This window comes from Medicago truncatula, chromosome 6 (assembly GCF_003473485.1).
Source record: "Medicago truncatula cultivar Jemalong A17 chromosome 6, MtrunA17r5.0-ANR, whole genome shotgun sequence".
In the NCBI taxonomy this organism is placed as follows: domain Eukaryota; kingdom Viridiplantae; phylum Streptophyta; class Magnoliopsida; order Fabales; family Fabaceae; genus Medicago; species Medicago truncatula.
Window position 1 is genome coordinate 12,255,019 of NC_053047.1, and position 17,219 is coordinate 12,272,237.

General features: G+C 33.0%; 1 protein-coding gene across 6 annotated transcripts; it reads right to left on the reverse strand.

Annotated features, from left to right (window-relative positions):
• Nucleotides 1–2,093: 2,093 nt before the first annotated feature.
• LOC25496031 (ABC transporter C family member 10) lies at nt 2,094–9,107 on the reverse strand. Of its 6 annotated transcripts, none has more exons than XM_024785952.2 (12): nt 8,631–9,099; nt 6,491–8,517; nt 5,948–6,268; nt 5,788–5,874; nt 5,018–5,593; nt 4,772–4,936; nt 4,198–4,492; nt 3,843–4,057; nt 3,443–3,748; nt 3,303–3,366; nt 2,810–3,049; nt 2,094–2,489 (listed from the first exon to the last, which is right to left on the reverse strand). In XM_024785952.2, exons 2-12 carry the CDS (start codon nt 8,483–8,485, stop codon nt 2,377–2,379), a joined length of 4,377 nt encoding a protein of 1,458 aa, XP_024641720.1. In that variant the 5' UTR covers nt 8,486–8,517; nt 8,631–9,099; the 3' UTR covers nt 2,094–2,376. The 6 variants fall into 6 exon arrangements, with proteins under 6 accessions (XP_024641720.1, XP_024641723.1, XP_013451753.1 ...); XM_024785955.1 differs by lacking the exon at nt 8,631–9,099 and having other exon boundaries at nt 6,491–7,500; nt 7,583–7,721; XM_013596299.3 differs by lacking the exon at nt 8,631–9,099 and having other exon boundaries at nt 6,491–7,421; nt 7,525–7,651.
• Between the last annotated feature and the right edge of the window lie 8,112 nt (nt 9,108–17,219).

A 17,219-nucleotide genomic window follows, 5' to 3' on the forward strand; every position in this document is an offset into this window, starting at 1 on the left:
ACAATGAATCGAACTAACTCAAATAGTTTGAGATTTGATTCGGTAATTAATTTGTTGAACTTAGTTTATGAACCAAATGGGCAATCTTAAATAGGGCGAGTAAGAACCTCGTTGGGTGGAAAAAGTAATAATCGTATTGTTTTTATCACTTAACTAGTCTTTTTAATAGTTTCTCTTTAAGTTGTTTGGTTTGTTGAAACAAAATTAGTTTGTACAATTGCTCTAAAGTTTTGATGATAACAAAAGTATTATAGAACAATTGTAAATGCTAATATATGTTTAAGTGTGCATGATCATAGATTAAAATTTAACAATATTTGAACATGTATAAGAGCATTGGAAGTAAGAGTACTCAAAGGCTATTATAGAAGATTTGAAGAAAGCATAACAAGTTTGTCCTCTTCTGTAGCAGACTCTATCAACGTATGATAGTACAGTTTCTCTTCTTCCGAGCACATGTATAAACAAACAAAGAACTTCAAGTACAAAGAGAATGAACGAATAATTCCAGTTTCAGCAAAGGATTTTCAAATATCTAATCAACAACATTATCTATATTAGGCAATAATCCAACGTGCTTGATTTGAAGCTTCACAACGACTCTAAATGCGGCGATACTCTTCTCGAACGTTTCTCATATCCTTCACTATATAAGGAGTTGAAGGCTTGAAGAACAATAACAAGACTGCTATTTTAATTGTGTCCTTACTCTGTCAAATCAAAAAGCGAATAGAACATTTAAGGATTTCTCATCAAAATTTGTATCTTAAAAATTCTAAGTCTTAGAGTTTGTTCTGAATTGTATTGTTTACACCTTTGATTGTATATCAAGTATAAGATCACTTTTGTTTATTTGTAAACAATTAGAAGTCTCTTGCTTTGGTGCTTGAGTATCGGAAGTCGCTTTCAGTTGTGATTGAACATTTGGAAAGTTTCTTGGAAGTGTCATCGAGCAAACAAAAGGTGAGAAAAACACAAGAAGTAGGGGTTGAATTGTGTTGGCTTTTCTAGACTTTTCTAAGTGTTAAGTACTAGTCATAGTCTGACTAAGAGTCTGATTGCATCGGATATATCGAACACAAAGATATATATATATATATATATATATATATATATATATATATATATATATATAGAGAGAGAGAGAGAGAGAGAGAGAGAGAGAGAGAGGGGAGGGAGAGAAGACACAAAACAATTTATACCCGTTCCTCCTACAAATCAGGAGTAGTCCAGTCCCCTTATACTCGGCAATAGTGTACTATACCTTTCATTTTGATTTCTTCTGATATTTTCTATTTCTTAACTTCTGTGAAGTTCAACATGTCTTAAAATGCACAAATTGAAGCTCATGTCTGGTATTTTGCTTTCAAGAAAACAATTAAAGTTTTCTTAACTCTGACTCACACAATGGATGACTTGAAGATACAAATTAACAAATATTGTGTATCTTGGTGAAGATCATACTACATATCATATATTTGTACAATTACCATGTGGTGATCTTGGGGCAGATAAAGATGAAGACATGTAGAAAGCAATTTATTATCCCCGAGTTATTCGTAATGATAGCGACGTAGAATTTATCTTTAGAACAATGGTTGAAAATAATGTCTTATATCTCAGTATTCATTCCAACCCCAGGTGCTAGAATGTCCGTAGAGATTTGATGTCATTTAGTGTAATGTGTAATGCTGTGTAATATGTTGCATAATGCTTCAATTTTGTTGAATCTCAAAGATTCATGTAACGTTAACGTAATGTCGTAGTCGTTTAATGTTAATGAATCATAATAAAATTATGTAATGTTGTTTATGAATTGGCGTTAGTTGTTGTATTGGTTTTAGTTCATCTAGATTTGTTAGTTTTTAATTATAGGTCAAAACAGGCTAAAAATGACTTGGTTTTGTAATGCAGACTGCACTGTTTGTTGTTATTTATAACAACGGTAGTTAACTACCGTTAAGACAACGGTAATTAATTATCACCAGTATAAAAGGTGAATGATAGTTTGCTAGTGTCGGGTAAATGCATCATTTCATTGTATTTTAAAGAATAATTGAATGTGAGAAAAGCAATTTTCTTAGATTATTATCTATTTAAATTGAACTCTTTGATCATTTGAGGGATGAATTGAAAATATATCAGTCTATTTTTCTACATTATGTATTTTGGTCCTTCAGCCAACCGTCATAGATAACTGAAAGTGGTATAGCTTAGCTGATCTCCGATTCGTAACAGTAGATGATCTTAAGCTAATAGGCATGTGGCTAGAGATTTAATTCAGAGCTTAACATAACAATCTGGACTTATTGCTAACGCAAAAGAGGAAAAGAGAGAGAGAGAATAGAGACGGTATAGAAAAAATTATTGTAGACATCAATGTGACTCTGGAGACTGAAAATGAGACCAGTATTCCTTGACAAGTTTCCTGAACAACGATTCTTCTCTCTTCATCAAGTTTGTTGGCTCGTCATACTCCGCCAGTTTTCCTGAAAGTACAGTCAGAGACTATCATTTCTTTGAAGAAATCAAGCAAGTGATTAAACATATTCTAACTTTTCTTTTATATGATTTCAAGTTTGAAAATCAAGTACCACTCATTTTACATGTTATCATTTATGTGCCATACAAGATATTGTTTTCACTTTACACTCTTATACCTTGTCCTCAAATATCAACAGAAAATTATTTATCATCAATGAAAAAAATGTTTATGAGGTTATGGATTAGTCTGAAAAGTGCTTGTTAAATAAAATAAAAGGACTATAAAATAGAAAAGGGAAAAAGAAAAAAGAAAAAAAAAACTTACCATCACTGATTGAAAGAACCATAGTGCAATCCATCACAGTCGGTATCCTGTGAGCTACTGTGATCACCGTAGAATCTGCAAACTCAGTTCTAATGGTTTTCTGCAGAATCAGATCAGTTGAGTTATCAATCGATGCAGTTGCTTCATCGAGTACCAATATTCGACTTCTCCTTAAAAGCGCACGCCCCAAACAGAATAACTGCCTTTGTCCCATGCTCCAGTTTGATCCATCTTCAACAACTGCACACCAATTTTTCACCAATCACTAACTACTCTCTCTAGTCCTATTTTTATGAAACAAAAGACCAAAGAAATACAGTTAAAAGCTTTAATGCTAAATAAGTTTTCTAAAAATATCCTAACATTCACGGCGAAGATGATTTTTACGCAAATGTTCATATGGAATTTCAAAAAATAATACACTTAAAAAGTATACTTTTGTATGAAAGAAGTTCTTGTAGCATAGGTATAACAATTAAACATGAAAGTGTACCTGAGGAGTTTAAGCCCTCGTCTCTCTCTTGGACAACTTCTCGCAATTGACACTTTCCAAGAACCTTCATATTGTATAAGAATTATTCCACATTTTCTATTGAAAGAAAAGTTAAATAGGTCATAGTATATCTTACGTACCTCCCATATCTCTTGATCACTGTGTTGAGATAAAGGGTCCAAGTTATATCTGACTGTCCCGTTAAAAAGCGTAGGATCTTGAGGTATAATCCCAAAATGCGACCTCAAATCATGAAGGCCAATAGATGAGATGTCTATGCCATCAACCATAATGTTTCCTCCTGTTGGTTCCACAAGACGAAATAAAGCACTAATAAGAGTGGATTTCCCGCTGCCTGTTCTTCCGACAATACCAATCTTGTGACCTGCTTCAAATGTGCATGTGATACCATGAAGTACAAGTGGTCCGTCAGGCCTGTATCGTATCTAACATAGCATGAACAAAAAAATTATGTCGTTAATTTGAGCTGCATTTTTTCGTAACATTATGCTTTGCATTTTGAAAATAAGTAACAATTACCTTCAAGTCATTTATTTCTACTTTGCCTGCAATTGGCCAGTTCAAAGGAGGGCGATTTCCTTCTACGATTTCTTTGGCCTCACTTTGTATATGCATATATTGATCTAGCCTCTCAACTGATATTATCTGATTTGCAAGAGTGCACTGACATTGAATTGAATTTACTAAGTAAGAATTTAGTGCAAGGCCATAAGATAGAGCCATGCCAATAAATCCTGGAATGAAGGAAATTGAAATTTAGTTATTTGCATAACGAGAGTTGATGATAGTTTTTGAAGATAGAAGAAAATAATTAGAATATAATTATAATACCGAAACAATGACATTTCGGATGTTAAAATAAGCAAATTCTCACCAGAGGTGAAAGTCCCTGATGGAAGTATAACCATGCAAAGTGCTGCAGAGGCAAGAACACCTGCACCAATTGTTTCTAACCGTTGGATCAACCACTCGTTTGAGGCAAAATTATGAAAAAATGCACTAGCATTAATGTCAATTAGATCAAGATTCTTCTGAAAGAAACGATCTTCCTCCTCAAAAGCCCTTATTGTCACTGCTCCGGCAACAGTTTCAGCTACATGATTAGCTAGAAAGGATTTCGTTGTGCCACTTATCCGCATCACTTCTTTTGCTGCGGTGAAGTAGTATCTCTGCTTAAAACACAAAATAATGTTTTATGGTATTTGCTTTCTGTTGAAGTTATTAGTTTGGATCAACCAAAGAATAGAATATGAGGAGATAAGATTGATGATAGATTCGATACAGAAAACTAAGCACTAACCACTATTTATAGAATGCAAAACTACTACAAGTAGGATAATAAGTTAGTAATATGAAGATTAATTACTAGAGATGATCTAGATAAGAAACTAATCATTTCCATAAATTTACCATGTCCATTAACTTAAAGAAGAATGAGAATTATATACCTGCAAGCGAACTGTAACGTAAACCATTGGTATCGCAACAATCAATACTTGCCAAGTTGCAACTCCTAAAACTGCAAGACTAGAATAAAAATTCATAGTGGTTCCAACCGCAAAAGTGAGGCTAAATGGGATGTCAAGATCCATAATGCTCAGATCAGATGAAACCTAAACAAGGAAGGAGCATATATATTATTACTTTCTCATTTGAAATTAATAGCGAAGGTGATGATTGTTTAATATGCTTACCCTACTTAGTATCCTTCCCAATGGTGTAGCGTCATAAAAAGACATCGGTGCACGAAAGAGGGAGTTCATCAACTGTAGAAATAAGAATTTTGAGGATTGAAGACCCAAAGCAACTACAAATAGACTTCTAGTCAACATGAAAAATGCCGAAGAAGCTCCAAGTAGGAAGTAAACTAAAATCAACTGCAACGTGCTGACACGAGGATTGTCTACATTAGCAGCCATCCATGAGTTTTGCAATATCTGACAAACCAGAAAAATAAGGTGACCAAGGGAAGCCACGAAGAAGAATATATAGCCTTTCATCTGATTCAGATATTGTAAGTACGGCTTCAACCCTTTGTCTCCTTTCTCTCTTTCTTCTTGCTTGATTAATTGATTTCCATTTGCTTCTTTACCCTTATTTTCTACTAAAGCTTGTGTAATCTTTATAGAAGCTTGAGAAAAAGTAGCATTTGCAAGCTGGTTTGAACCATCGGTAACCTTGTGAGCATTGACAAGGTCTTGGAATTCTTGGCTTGTCGTCAAAAGCTGCTGATATGGACCTTCTTGTAGGATTACCCCTTCTGACATTAACTATACATAAAGTAAATATTTTAACAACCTTAGGCAAATCAAGATAATAGCTGCAGTGGTCATATATCAACTTCTATGGTCTCCACAAGCACTTTTGAAGGTTGGTACAAATTTGAAGGTTGGTACAAATTTATAATTATTAGTTACTTGTATCAAACATGACATAATCATTGCTTTCAAATGAATAAAATTACCAAAACAAAATCAAATGCTGGCAGAAAGTCGACTTGATGAGTCACGAGTAAGACGGTTTTCCCTTTGAGTCCTTCCATGATGTATTCCTGTTAAGTTTCAAAGAAATCATTTAGTAAAGAATAGCACTAGATACATACAAGTAGAATGTGAAATCATTACATTGAACAAACTTTTTGCCGTATGTGCATCAACAGCACTAAACGGATCATCCAAGAGATATATATCAGCGTTCTCATAAAGAGCACGAGCTAGTTGAATTCGCTGCTTCTGACCTCCGCTTAAATTAACTCCTCTCTCGCCTATTTCTGTGAGATCGCCATAGGGAAGTAACTCAAGGTCCTTTACCAATGATGACCTTTGAAGTGTTTCTTGATATCTTTGATCATCCAACTCCGATCCAAACAAAATATTTTCCCGTATTGTACCTGTTTGTATCCATGCTGTTTGAGAAACATATGCGAACTTCCCGTAAATATCAATCTGTAATTCAGATAAGAGAATCAATATTACAGGTAAGATTTCTGACGCATGAGAGAACGTGAGAAAAAAAAAAATTGAGAATCCATTCCCATATTACAACTGAAATGAAAGACTCGTAAACTAAATTTATATGATATGATATTATTGTGTATCCATTTAGACAATACAAAGTAGTTAGTGTATTAAACTGGTTTTTCCTATAGAAAAGAAATAAAAGCTTACAGTTCCCTTTGTATTAGGAACCTCTCCAAGAATTGTTGCTAATACCGTTGATTTTCCTGAGCCAACTTCTCCACAAATAGCCACCTTTTGCCCACGTCTAACATCCAAGTTTATGTTTCTTAGTGTTGGCTTTGATGCATTACCTTCCCATGAAAAGTCGGCTGATTTTATTAAAACTGAGCCCCTGAGGTTGTCATTACAGATGATGTTATTGAAACTTTCACTCTTTAGTTCTGGTGCCTCAAGGAAATTACATATCCGAGCAAATGCAACTTTTGCTTGAATGATCACCGTAATAACATCCGGTATACCTGTAATTGGCACTTGAACAAGGCCTAATGTTGCCACAAAAGTGAAAACATTACTTGCATGCAAAGGAATTTTAAGGAAGTAACATGCTAGAAAAGAAGCAGCAGACACCAACACCGGTGAGCTCCAAAAGAGGAAGAGAAGGTATGCCCTACTTAATTGAACCGATGATATCAATTTGAGTTCTGCATTTCTCAACTTTTCTATAGCATTTTTAAAATGGTTTTCCCATGCATATAACTTGAGCACTTTCATATTCACAAGAGCCTCGGAACTAGCCTTCAATCTCTCGTCTTGTGCCACCATAAGTTCGCTCTGAAACTTGTTTTGTAACTTTGCTATTGGAGTGTTGCAAAGCACAGTCAGAACTATCACCACCATTGAAGCTATTGTTGCTAGTCCAATTGCTCGGTAAAGAATTACTAATGCAATACACAATTGAAGGATTGTCGTCCATGTCTGGTGAAACCAGAATGGAAATTCTCCAATTCTATAAGCATCCACAGTTATGTAATTCATTATCTCACCACTAGAGTGAATCAATCTAGCAGAATTGGATAGCCTTAGTATCTTTTTATAAATGTTTGCGGTAAGTAGTGATCTCACTTTCATCCCAACAAGTCTACATTGGAAATACCATTGTCTTTGTGATAAGGACTCTATGATCTTTATGAAGAAAAGTAATATAACCAATGCATAGCCTTCATATTTGAAACTTTCATTACCTTCAGAAACTAATATAAACGCATTCAGAAGTAGAGGGCCACAAGATATTGCAAGTACCTTGAGCAAAGCGAAGAATCCCGTTATCAGAATATCTCTCCTATGGCACAAAATTATTGTCCATAATACCGATGAGTGTCTTGATGCTTCATAGGCAAAATAACAATTTTCTGCTCGTTCAGACTCTTTTAACTTTGGGATATCGTCATCTTGAAGTGTTTTTTGTTGACCCCTTTTCATCAACGGATTCAACCACCAAAAAGATATCTTACTAAAGAATCCAGCTTTGGCAAATGGGGTGACATGACATTGAGAAATATCATTGAACTGGCTATTTAAGGGAGTATAAAGCCTTTCAGTAGTTTCTCTGTCAGCATCGCCGTCTTCACGTTTACATGCTTTGTAAGTGCATAACAGAAGCAAAGTTGCTCCTGGAAAAGATATAACATCTAAAGCGGCTTTGAGAGACAATTCTCTGCTTCCAATTGCATACAACATTGATAAAACACATAATATACAAGCAACAATGAACATTACAATAGAAAACAGTAACAACCATGCTCGTGGAAGTTGTTTTATCCGAAGACTTATAGTTAAACTTACAAACAACCATGTTGAACCGTGAAAGAGTTCGAGTAACCACCAATTAATAGGAAAGGCATTGTGGTTTTTCCTTATCTTTTGTTCTAAGTCCCTAATTCCTAAGCATAAATGCAAGAAACCAAGAGAGCCGTTGGTTATGGAAGAAACTAGCTGCAAGTTTGAATATCTTACTAGACTCCAAAAGGGTCTCGAGGAAGAATTTTGGAACATGATGATTGTTAACATTATCACCATTAAGAAATCAAAGAAAATGAGCAAAAAATGATTAATGCACGAGGAGGGATCGGTCAATAACTTGAAATCATAACCGAAAAGATTTCCTCCATTCTCGGAACAAATAATGCTCCAATAATCCTCCATCTTCTTTTTTAGCTTCTTTTGCTGCTCAAACTCTGTCACATAAGGGGAAACAAAGCTATGTCTCTACTGAAAAAAAATATTCCTTAAATTGTGGAGGTTAATCAATTATCATATATATACATAGAAAGAAAGAAAAAAAGTATACCTTACAATGTGAACTATTTGCTGTATAACATTTAGTCTGTAGAAACTATAGGTTGCATATGTGTTTCTGTGTACCTACTACACTGAAAAGTAGATGATTGCTGCAAACATCACATTTGAAAACAAAGAAAAGTTTTGCAAAAAGCACTTTGCTTCATTATTAAAGTAAATATTAGATAACCTTTCAATCTGTCCAACAAGATCAATTTTCAGCTTTTTCACTCAAGGTTTGTTAACATATCCTTAATATATATGGAAAGATGAAACTAGAGTGTGATTGAAGGATGAATAAGGAGAAGAACAAAGAATAAATCATAGTGATGTTTACCTCAAAACAGTTGAAAAAACTAGAACAGTATAATAATAAAATAAACAAAACAAGTTTCACAAATCATGGATATGGAACGTGAAATGAATATATGAATGATAATAGGTAGGATGTTTGTATTTTTCTTCTCTTCTTGGTAAAAGCAAAACAGTGTTTTTAGCTTCTTAAAAAAGTAATACTATGTTGGATGTTTGTATTTATCTTCTTGCCTTCTTGTTGTTGAAAGTGGTGAAAATTAGAGCTTGGAAGCTAGTGAAAAGTTGGAAAAAGATTTGTGTGAAGAAAATATAAACAAACAAAAGAGCATCATTCATCTAAGATGCTTTGTAGAATTTCAGTTGCCCTAACTCAACTCTTACAAAACCGTCTTGTAATAAGGTGATGATTGTTCTCGCTTATAAATTTATGTTCATGCCAAATATCATTTAGTATGAGACTTTTATCATTGCTAATTCTAAGAATTTATTCAATGAGGCTTGATGCATATTTTTATTTGTTAACATGTTTTGAATCAGTAGATGCAAACTATCCATCAAATTTGTCGATGACGAATTTCTGCCAAATCAGACATTCTTTCATGAAGTCTCTCCTTTCAATTGTGTTTTTGTTTTCATAATTTAAATCTTATTAGATTCTACTTAAGAGATCCGACTCAAGTTTCATCCAAACCAACATGATGTTGATCAAAAGAAGTGTGCCTTTCTTATAAAATACACAAAATATAAGTTATATTTTTCTGATAATTTTTTTTAAAGAGAAAATATGTTTTATATTGTTCAAACATCCTTAATGTATTTTATATTTATATATCTCCGTTTCTTGTAGATATTTAATTTTTAATAGAATTACTTTCACTATCGTATAGAAAGAAAAAGGTAAAGTCATGTGAAATTTTAAATGAGGATATATCCTCGTACGTGTAAAGGGTGATGAACGATGTCATCATGGTTCACATAAGATTCTACGACAAAGTCTTTATACTTTTTCAACTTTTTTTAAGGGGACACATGTAGGATACCTATTATTGAAATGGTGTACTATACACTATCATTTTTTAATCGTCTTATTAAAGTTTATTTAATAAAACAATTCAAAGAATCAAATCCATTGGTGTATTTAGGACGTATACGACAATTAGAAATGGTTTATAGTCTCACAAGATGTGGTTCCCGTGAGCTTAAATCAATTGGTAAGGATAATGCATAATATATATAAGGTTTAGGATTCGAACCCTGTACATTACCAAGAAAAAGAGTCTCACAACATGCAAACCAAATTTAAAATAGAAAGCGTGACCACGAATTTAGTTGAACAAAAAGAAATTGTTGCATATAAGTGTCACCTTACATTCTAACGATTCTTCATGATTGATGACTACTTTTGTGTGAATCAGGTATCTAGCCGGCAGTAGTTGTAGAGACTAATCACTCGAACCGGATATGACGACATTGAGTCACATATCACTCCTTTAAGAAGTTTAACACTGCTTCAGATTTGAACTCAACTTTTTGATCGATGGTTACTTGTTAAAAAATATTTATATTCATTTTACTAGGTTAAAATATTTAAAATTTAATATTAAATTTGATATTGATTAATGAACGGATGAAGGCAACGGTGGCGTGTGTTGCTTCAGCACGGTGGTGGTGCAAATGTCACGGTGCAACGAAAGGTGCATGCAGGCACGTTCACACTCCAACACTCAAGTCTGTGTAGGAAATGAGGTTGAATGTGTAAAAATGTATGGGAAATGAATTGTACCTTGAGGGTGACGTGGAGTCACCCTTATATAGGAGAAGAAGGCGCTGACGACTTTCATGTAATTCAGTGCCTCATCAGGAGCCGTTGGTAGCCATGTGTACAGTGCAGGAAGCATAGGGGCGTGCTTCAGAACGATGATATGCACCGGAACTAGCGTGCTCACTCATGCTTTAATGTCTTGTTTCGACGGTTTTGGGTCCATGTATTTGTTTGGAATTGGCGCTATGACTGATCTAGAACAAATATTTTTATTCATAAAATAAATGATATTCTTAACTTTTTTTTAATGAATACAACACACTTTTTTTAACAAAAAAAATAAACATTTTAATTAGATTAACTGTGGGGACCATAGCCTAATTATACATGATGAAACATTTTAATATACTATAGTATAGTTTTAGTGTATAACTTTTTTTTTTCTTTTCAAAATGTGGGGGTTGGGCGGTGGGGGACCATGGCCTCTAAAGATCCACCAGTATCTCCGCCAGCGTCTAAGAACACATATATTGGTGGTAAAACAGTCTTTCAAGAAATAACTCCAAAATTCTTTGGGACATATTGTGAGTATATTAAGGGTCAAAATATAATGTTGGGGGGATCTAAGAGATATCGAGGGGTCTAAAAAGAAATGTTTAGGATTGGGATCTAAAATTTCATTAAGCCCACGTAACTACTCTTTCGGTCGGTTACTCTTTTCCTTATATATAGAATTCTGCTATTCTCCCGCAAGTATCGTTCGCGCCCATCTGAAATACCCAAGCTACCCATGCGTTAGTTAACTAACGGAAGTGTAAAAAATTGCGCCGTTAAGTTACGTTGCGTGGCTTAAGTCACGCATAGTGACTTAACTCACTTTTTTTTTTAATTTATTTACTATATTCAAATTATTTTATTTACTTTATTCATATTTATTTTATTTACTTTGTTCTAATTTATTTTTTCACTTTATTATAATTTATTTATTTTCTAATTTATTTGTTCACTTTATTCTAATTTGTTTATTTATTTTATTTTATTTTATTTTTTATAAGGCAAGAGCACAATGACATAAAATGGCAGGTGCTCATATATATTATTAAAAAAAAGGAAAAAGAAATAACAAAAAAATTGGGGGACATAAACCTAACCTAGTAAATCCACGCAAAGTGTAAGTCTACCCAATCAGGTGGTACAAAAAATGAAAACAACACTAGGGGAAGTCTAAAGTGCGGCGTATGGATCAACCGTCAACACAGATCAAATCCAAGAACCAACAACTCTTTGCAATAGCAACAAGCCTAACGTCTCTTTCGAGCTAAATTGCCTAACATCAAATAGACTGATGAGGGTTTCTCCCGGCGTATGAATCGTTGTTAACAATGCCCTTTCGGGCCAAAACCATCCATTTCAACGCAGCGTCACGACCCTAAACCGAGTCAACACACACCGGAACATGGACCTTCATACCAACAACAAATAAAACAAATCGTATTCTGTCGGCGGAGCCTGAAACAACCGCAACAGATATAACAACACCTACCTATCGGCACAGAGGCGATAAATTTGAAAACAAATCGCCACACTAACCATCCAGAAACTGAATACATCACCACATCACAACCCTTGTACCACCGATAGAAAGGCAAACCTAACAAAACAAGAACATACGCACATTGTTGCCACAAAAACCAGCAACACCGTCGTTATAACAAAAAGTACCATCTTGATCGAACCATCGGCCTCAAACCAACTACGACTAACGGTGTAACGCCCTCTCTAATTATTTGATTATTTTAAATGAGTTTAGAATATACTTATATGATTTGTGTGATTTATATGATTTATTTTGATGAGTGATATTTTGTTATGATATATGTTATATATTTATTAATATAATATATATGCTATTTGATTTAGAAATATAATATATGTTATTTGATTTAGAAATGTATATATGTTATTTGGTTCAGAAATATATATGATTCGTTATAGAAATATATACATGATTTGTTATAGAAATAAATGTTATTTATCATAGAAATATGTATGATTTGTTGTAGAAATATATATAATCTGTTATAGAAATATGTATGATTTGTTGTAGAAATATATGTCATTTGTTATAAAAATATATACATGATTTGTTGTAGAAATATATGTCATTTGCTATGGATATATAAATGATTTGTTATGGAAATATATATATGTTGTAGAGATATATTTGTTATTTATTATTGTTATAGAAATATTTTATATATATGTATATATTAGAATAGAATATTAATATTCGGATTTAATAGAAAAATAAGTATGTTAAAGATTTATATAAATAGGAGAGACCTAGTTTAGAAAAACATAACGTACGTACGACTGCTTTTGGAGAAAAGGGAGAAAAGCCAAGAGAAGAGGGAGAGACCTAGAGGAGGGCTGCGATTTTGTGTATTAAGGTAAGGGTGAGACTAACTTTGCAATTCTATTAAGTATGTGAATCAATAGTTAAGTTTAACATGAATTAGGATGAGTTTAAGAAGAATCGGAAATTAGGTCAAATTGATAGAATTGATAATTAAACGGTGGAAACTTGTTAAAAAGATGTAGAAACTGTCCTTAGACCTTAGATAATGATTAAGATGAATTAAGGAATCGAAATTAGGCTTAATGATGTTTATATTGTGTTGTTTTAAAGTTATTAATGATGATGATTACATGATGATATCTATGAGTTGTTAAGTGTACTTGATGATGTTTATGTTAAATTGATAAGTTGTCTTTTATTAATGAATTGATAATGAGATGTTTGATGAATAATTATTATTATGAATTAATGATGTTGTTATGTTGTATATGAATTAGGATTAAGATGTTGTTATGCTATATATGAATTATGACTATGATGTGATGATCTATGTTTGTTACGATTTGGTTAATATGTGTTAAATGATAATTAGAAGTTGGTTGAGTTATTAAGAATTATTACATGAAGAATTATTATTACTAATAGATGAAGTTATTTGTGTTGTTAAATATAATTATTGAATTATATGCTTGATATTATTGTTTTGTGAAATCTCACCCCTTCTGCTTGAAAATGTTGCTCTTCGTATGAGTAACTTGCAGGTATTAATGATTAGTAGGAGTGGTGGCTGAAGTGTCTTTAGGTGCTCTGATACGTAACGGGATGGGAATTTGTTATTGCTTTCTATTCCTTACGTATTGTTTCTGAAGAGTTATGACTATCTTTTTAGAATGAATTTTTTATGACATAATTGTAAAGAGGCCTTCGTGCCAAAGACTGTTTTGATTATTGAATAATTTCCGCTGCGAAGTATTAAAGACTTTTTAGTTATTGAATTTTAAAGGATAAATAGTTATTTATACAGTTTATGATTTTAAGAAAAGAATGTGACATTCCGTTTAGGTGGATTACTCTGATTAAATAAATGAAATTTTCACGTTGGGAAAACGGGGTGTTACAAACGGAGTCGGCAAAAGCGGATCCAAGGATGGATTAAAAGAAACCAACCCATTCCAAAACCACCGGATGCAAGCTGTCGGAGTTTGAGAACCAGGGTGGTGCGGAGGGCCATCACCACTCCTCGTACAACCGATGTTGAAAGCTACATCAAAAGAGATAAGTGAGAGCTCAATTTGTTTATGTGGGGGGGAGAGATGGCACGGAGGTGTTGAGATTAGGTGAGAGAAGAGAGAAAAGGGAGAGGCGACTAGGTCTCCAAAATTATTTAGTGGTCCCTAATAATTTATTTGTTAAATTATTTGTTCAGTTTATTCTAATTTATTTACTTAGATAAAATTAATTTATTTACGTATTTACTTTATTCTAATTTATTTATGAACTTAAAATAAATATTGATTCGACTTTATTCATTAAATAAATACAAATATAAATAAAAGGAAATGAACTAAATTAATATTTATTCATTAAATACAAAATTAGAAAATAAAAGAAAATATAAATAAAAAGGAATGAGCAAAACTGAGGCATATAACAATATCTCATTTTATTAATAGAATTTATACAATACAATAATTTATTCGAATTCACTAAATCTACTTGGGATAAAATAATGAGCAGCCTTCTTGGGAAAAATACATCATCAACCCTTGGGCTAAATTTAAATCTGTTCTTTTTATATCACAAGAAGATTCATTTTACCCACGGTACTTTTGCTTCCCAAAGAGACTATTGAAGAAAAAAAAAAAGAGAAAATAGAGGGAGAGAGTGAGGAGGGAGGGAATGTGATATGGTGTGAGAAAATAAGGAAGTATGAAGGGGTATTTATAGGTGAGAATGGTAGTATAAGTTATAAATACCATTAATGTGGTAAAAAAAACTTGTATAATGGGTAAAAAAAATGTGTAGATTGAATGTTGAAAAACTGACCAAAGATAAAAAAAAAAAAACGTTTGTTATTCAGCTCCAACCATTGGCCAACGTGCGTGAGTTAACTTGCGCACATCACGCAGGGGTATAACAGGAAATTGGCGTACATCACTGGCCAACGTAGCTTTACTTGCTCAATGAATGTTATTTTACAACATATAATTAGTGTATTTTAATTTTTTAGGCCATTTTGCACGACGTGATTGTCATTGACGACGATGATAATGACTCTGATGATTTAGTGATAATCGGTGAAAAAGTCGGTAAAAGTAACAAGAGGAAGGCAGTTGAAGTCACTCATCAAGTTGAGGTTTGTATAGCATGACATTTGCCATTTCTTGCTCTAGATTGAGAATATTATATTTTCTAACTTGTAAATGTTTTTTAGCTTTGTTTGGAATACTTTTAAGGATGTGTCGAATTATATATGTGTGAATAAGACTACATTTAAAAGTAGTCCTTCAAATGACAGACATTCATATGCTAAAAATAATCTGCGACAAAATCCTCTCAGCCTTCTCAAGTTGAATCAGTTGCATCACAACACATCGGTCGTGGTTTGAATCTTTCAGCAGGAGTAGAAACATCTAAATCTGAGAGTTTTACGAGGAAATTCCAAAGTTTTAAGCAATTCGACATTATTAGTGACTACGATTATGACCATCACTATGCTAGTGAAATGTCCTCGATGACGCCGGTAACTTTATATTTTTCATATTTTCAAAAACACTTTTTTTTTTGAAGAAATCAAAATGGAATATATAAATTAACAATTTTGATTATGCTTTTATCTTATATATAACAGTTTAAGATGAACCTATTTTCTTTCTTGATCAGCGTACAAACAATTGGGCTAAAGTAATCCAGAAAGAGTGGAAGATTTTGGAGGAGAGTTTGCCGGGTTAGTTTTTTTAGCATTTCTGTTATAAAATTGCTTGTAATATTCACATTTATTTTTAAATTTTCCTTATTCAAGGTGATATACTTGTCTTTGTTGTAAATAACGGCCGCTACTGACGCTATCGCGGCGCGGAGTGGCCAAAATGGATATGAAACTCTAACATTGCTTTTGAAATTGTAGGTTTGATTACTATCATATTTTTCAATATGAAAAGCTTATTAAGTCTTTTCCTAAGTGGTGTGCATATATTTATTTTGAAATAGGAATTTAGAACTTATAATTTTATATATGTCATTTGAAGGACTACTTTTAAATGTAGTCTTATTCAAACATATATAATTCGACACATCCTTATTTAAATGTAGTACACCATTTCAATAATAGGTACCCTATATTTGTCACATGGAAGGTACTCGAGTGGGTTCTTTTGTAAAAGGTGGTGGTGTTCAAGTTGTTCATAAGAGTGAACAATTTTTAATATATGAGCATTTTAAGGATGATTTAAGTCGACATATGAAAGAGCTTGTTACATTGTTTTCAAGAATTGGAGTTAAGGACTGTGAAAAATTCCTTAGCTATAGAAGACCAAAACCGTATGTGGATAAACAAGATGAAGACTTTTTGGTGTTATATAGTAAACAGGAAATGGTGGAATTGCTCACGGGTGGCCGGAAGAGGCAGCGGCACAATTTTTTTAGATGTAATAAAATTAAAGCAATGCTAAGGAGAAACTCTCATCTATTGGTCCACGTCACCGTTATTTTAAAATCTGATACTAGTAATTACCGGTTCTGCGTTCTTTAATGAAAAAAAGAAAAGAAAAAAAACGTACGATCTGCAAATAGGTCCATGGATTTCTTCCCCTGTCAATGCAAAGTGTTCCTCAACAACACAAAAGCTTCACAATATTCTAATGCTCTTTTCCTTCTTAGGGAGGATCGATATGTTTTGTGAATTTACTTTTTTTTTTTTTTTAAGGTATGAAATCAAATGGAGTATAAGAAAGTGTAAAATGGTTGTTAAAATTACCACCACCAAAAATTTATAGATTTCAATGTATAAAACCAGTATGCATTAAAAAATGCCATATCATGTTTTAATGGTTCTTTAGAATGGACAAGTTTCATGTCACAATGAAGGTCCAAAGAGTGTGCAATGGGAACCTTAGAGAAAAAGAAGCAACAGTTGAATGAAAAAAGAATAGAAAATGTTATTG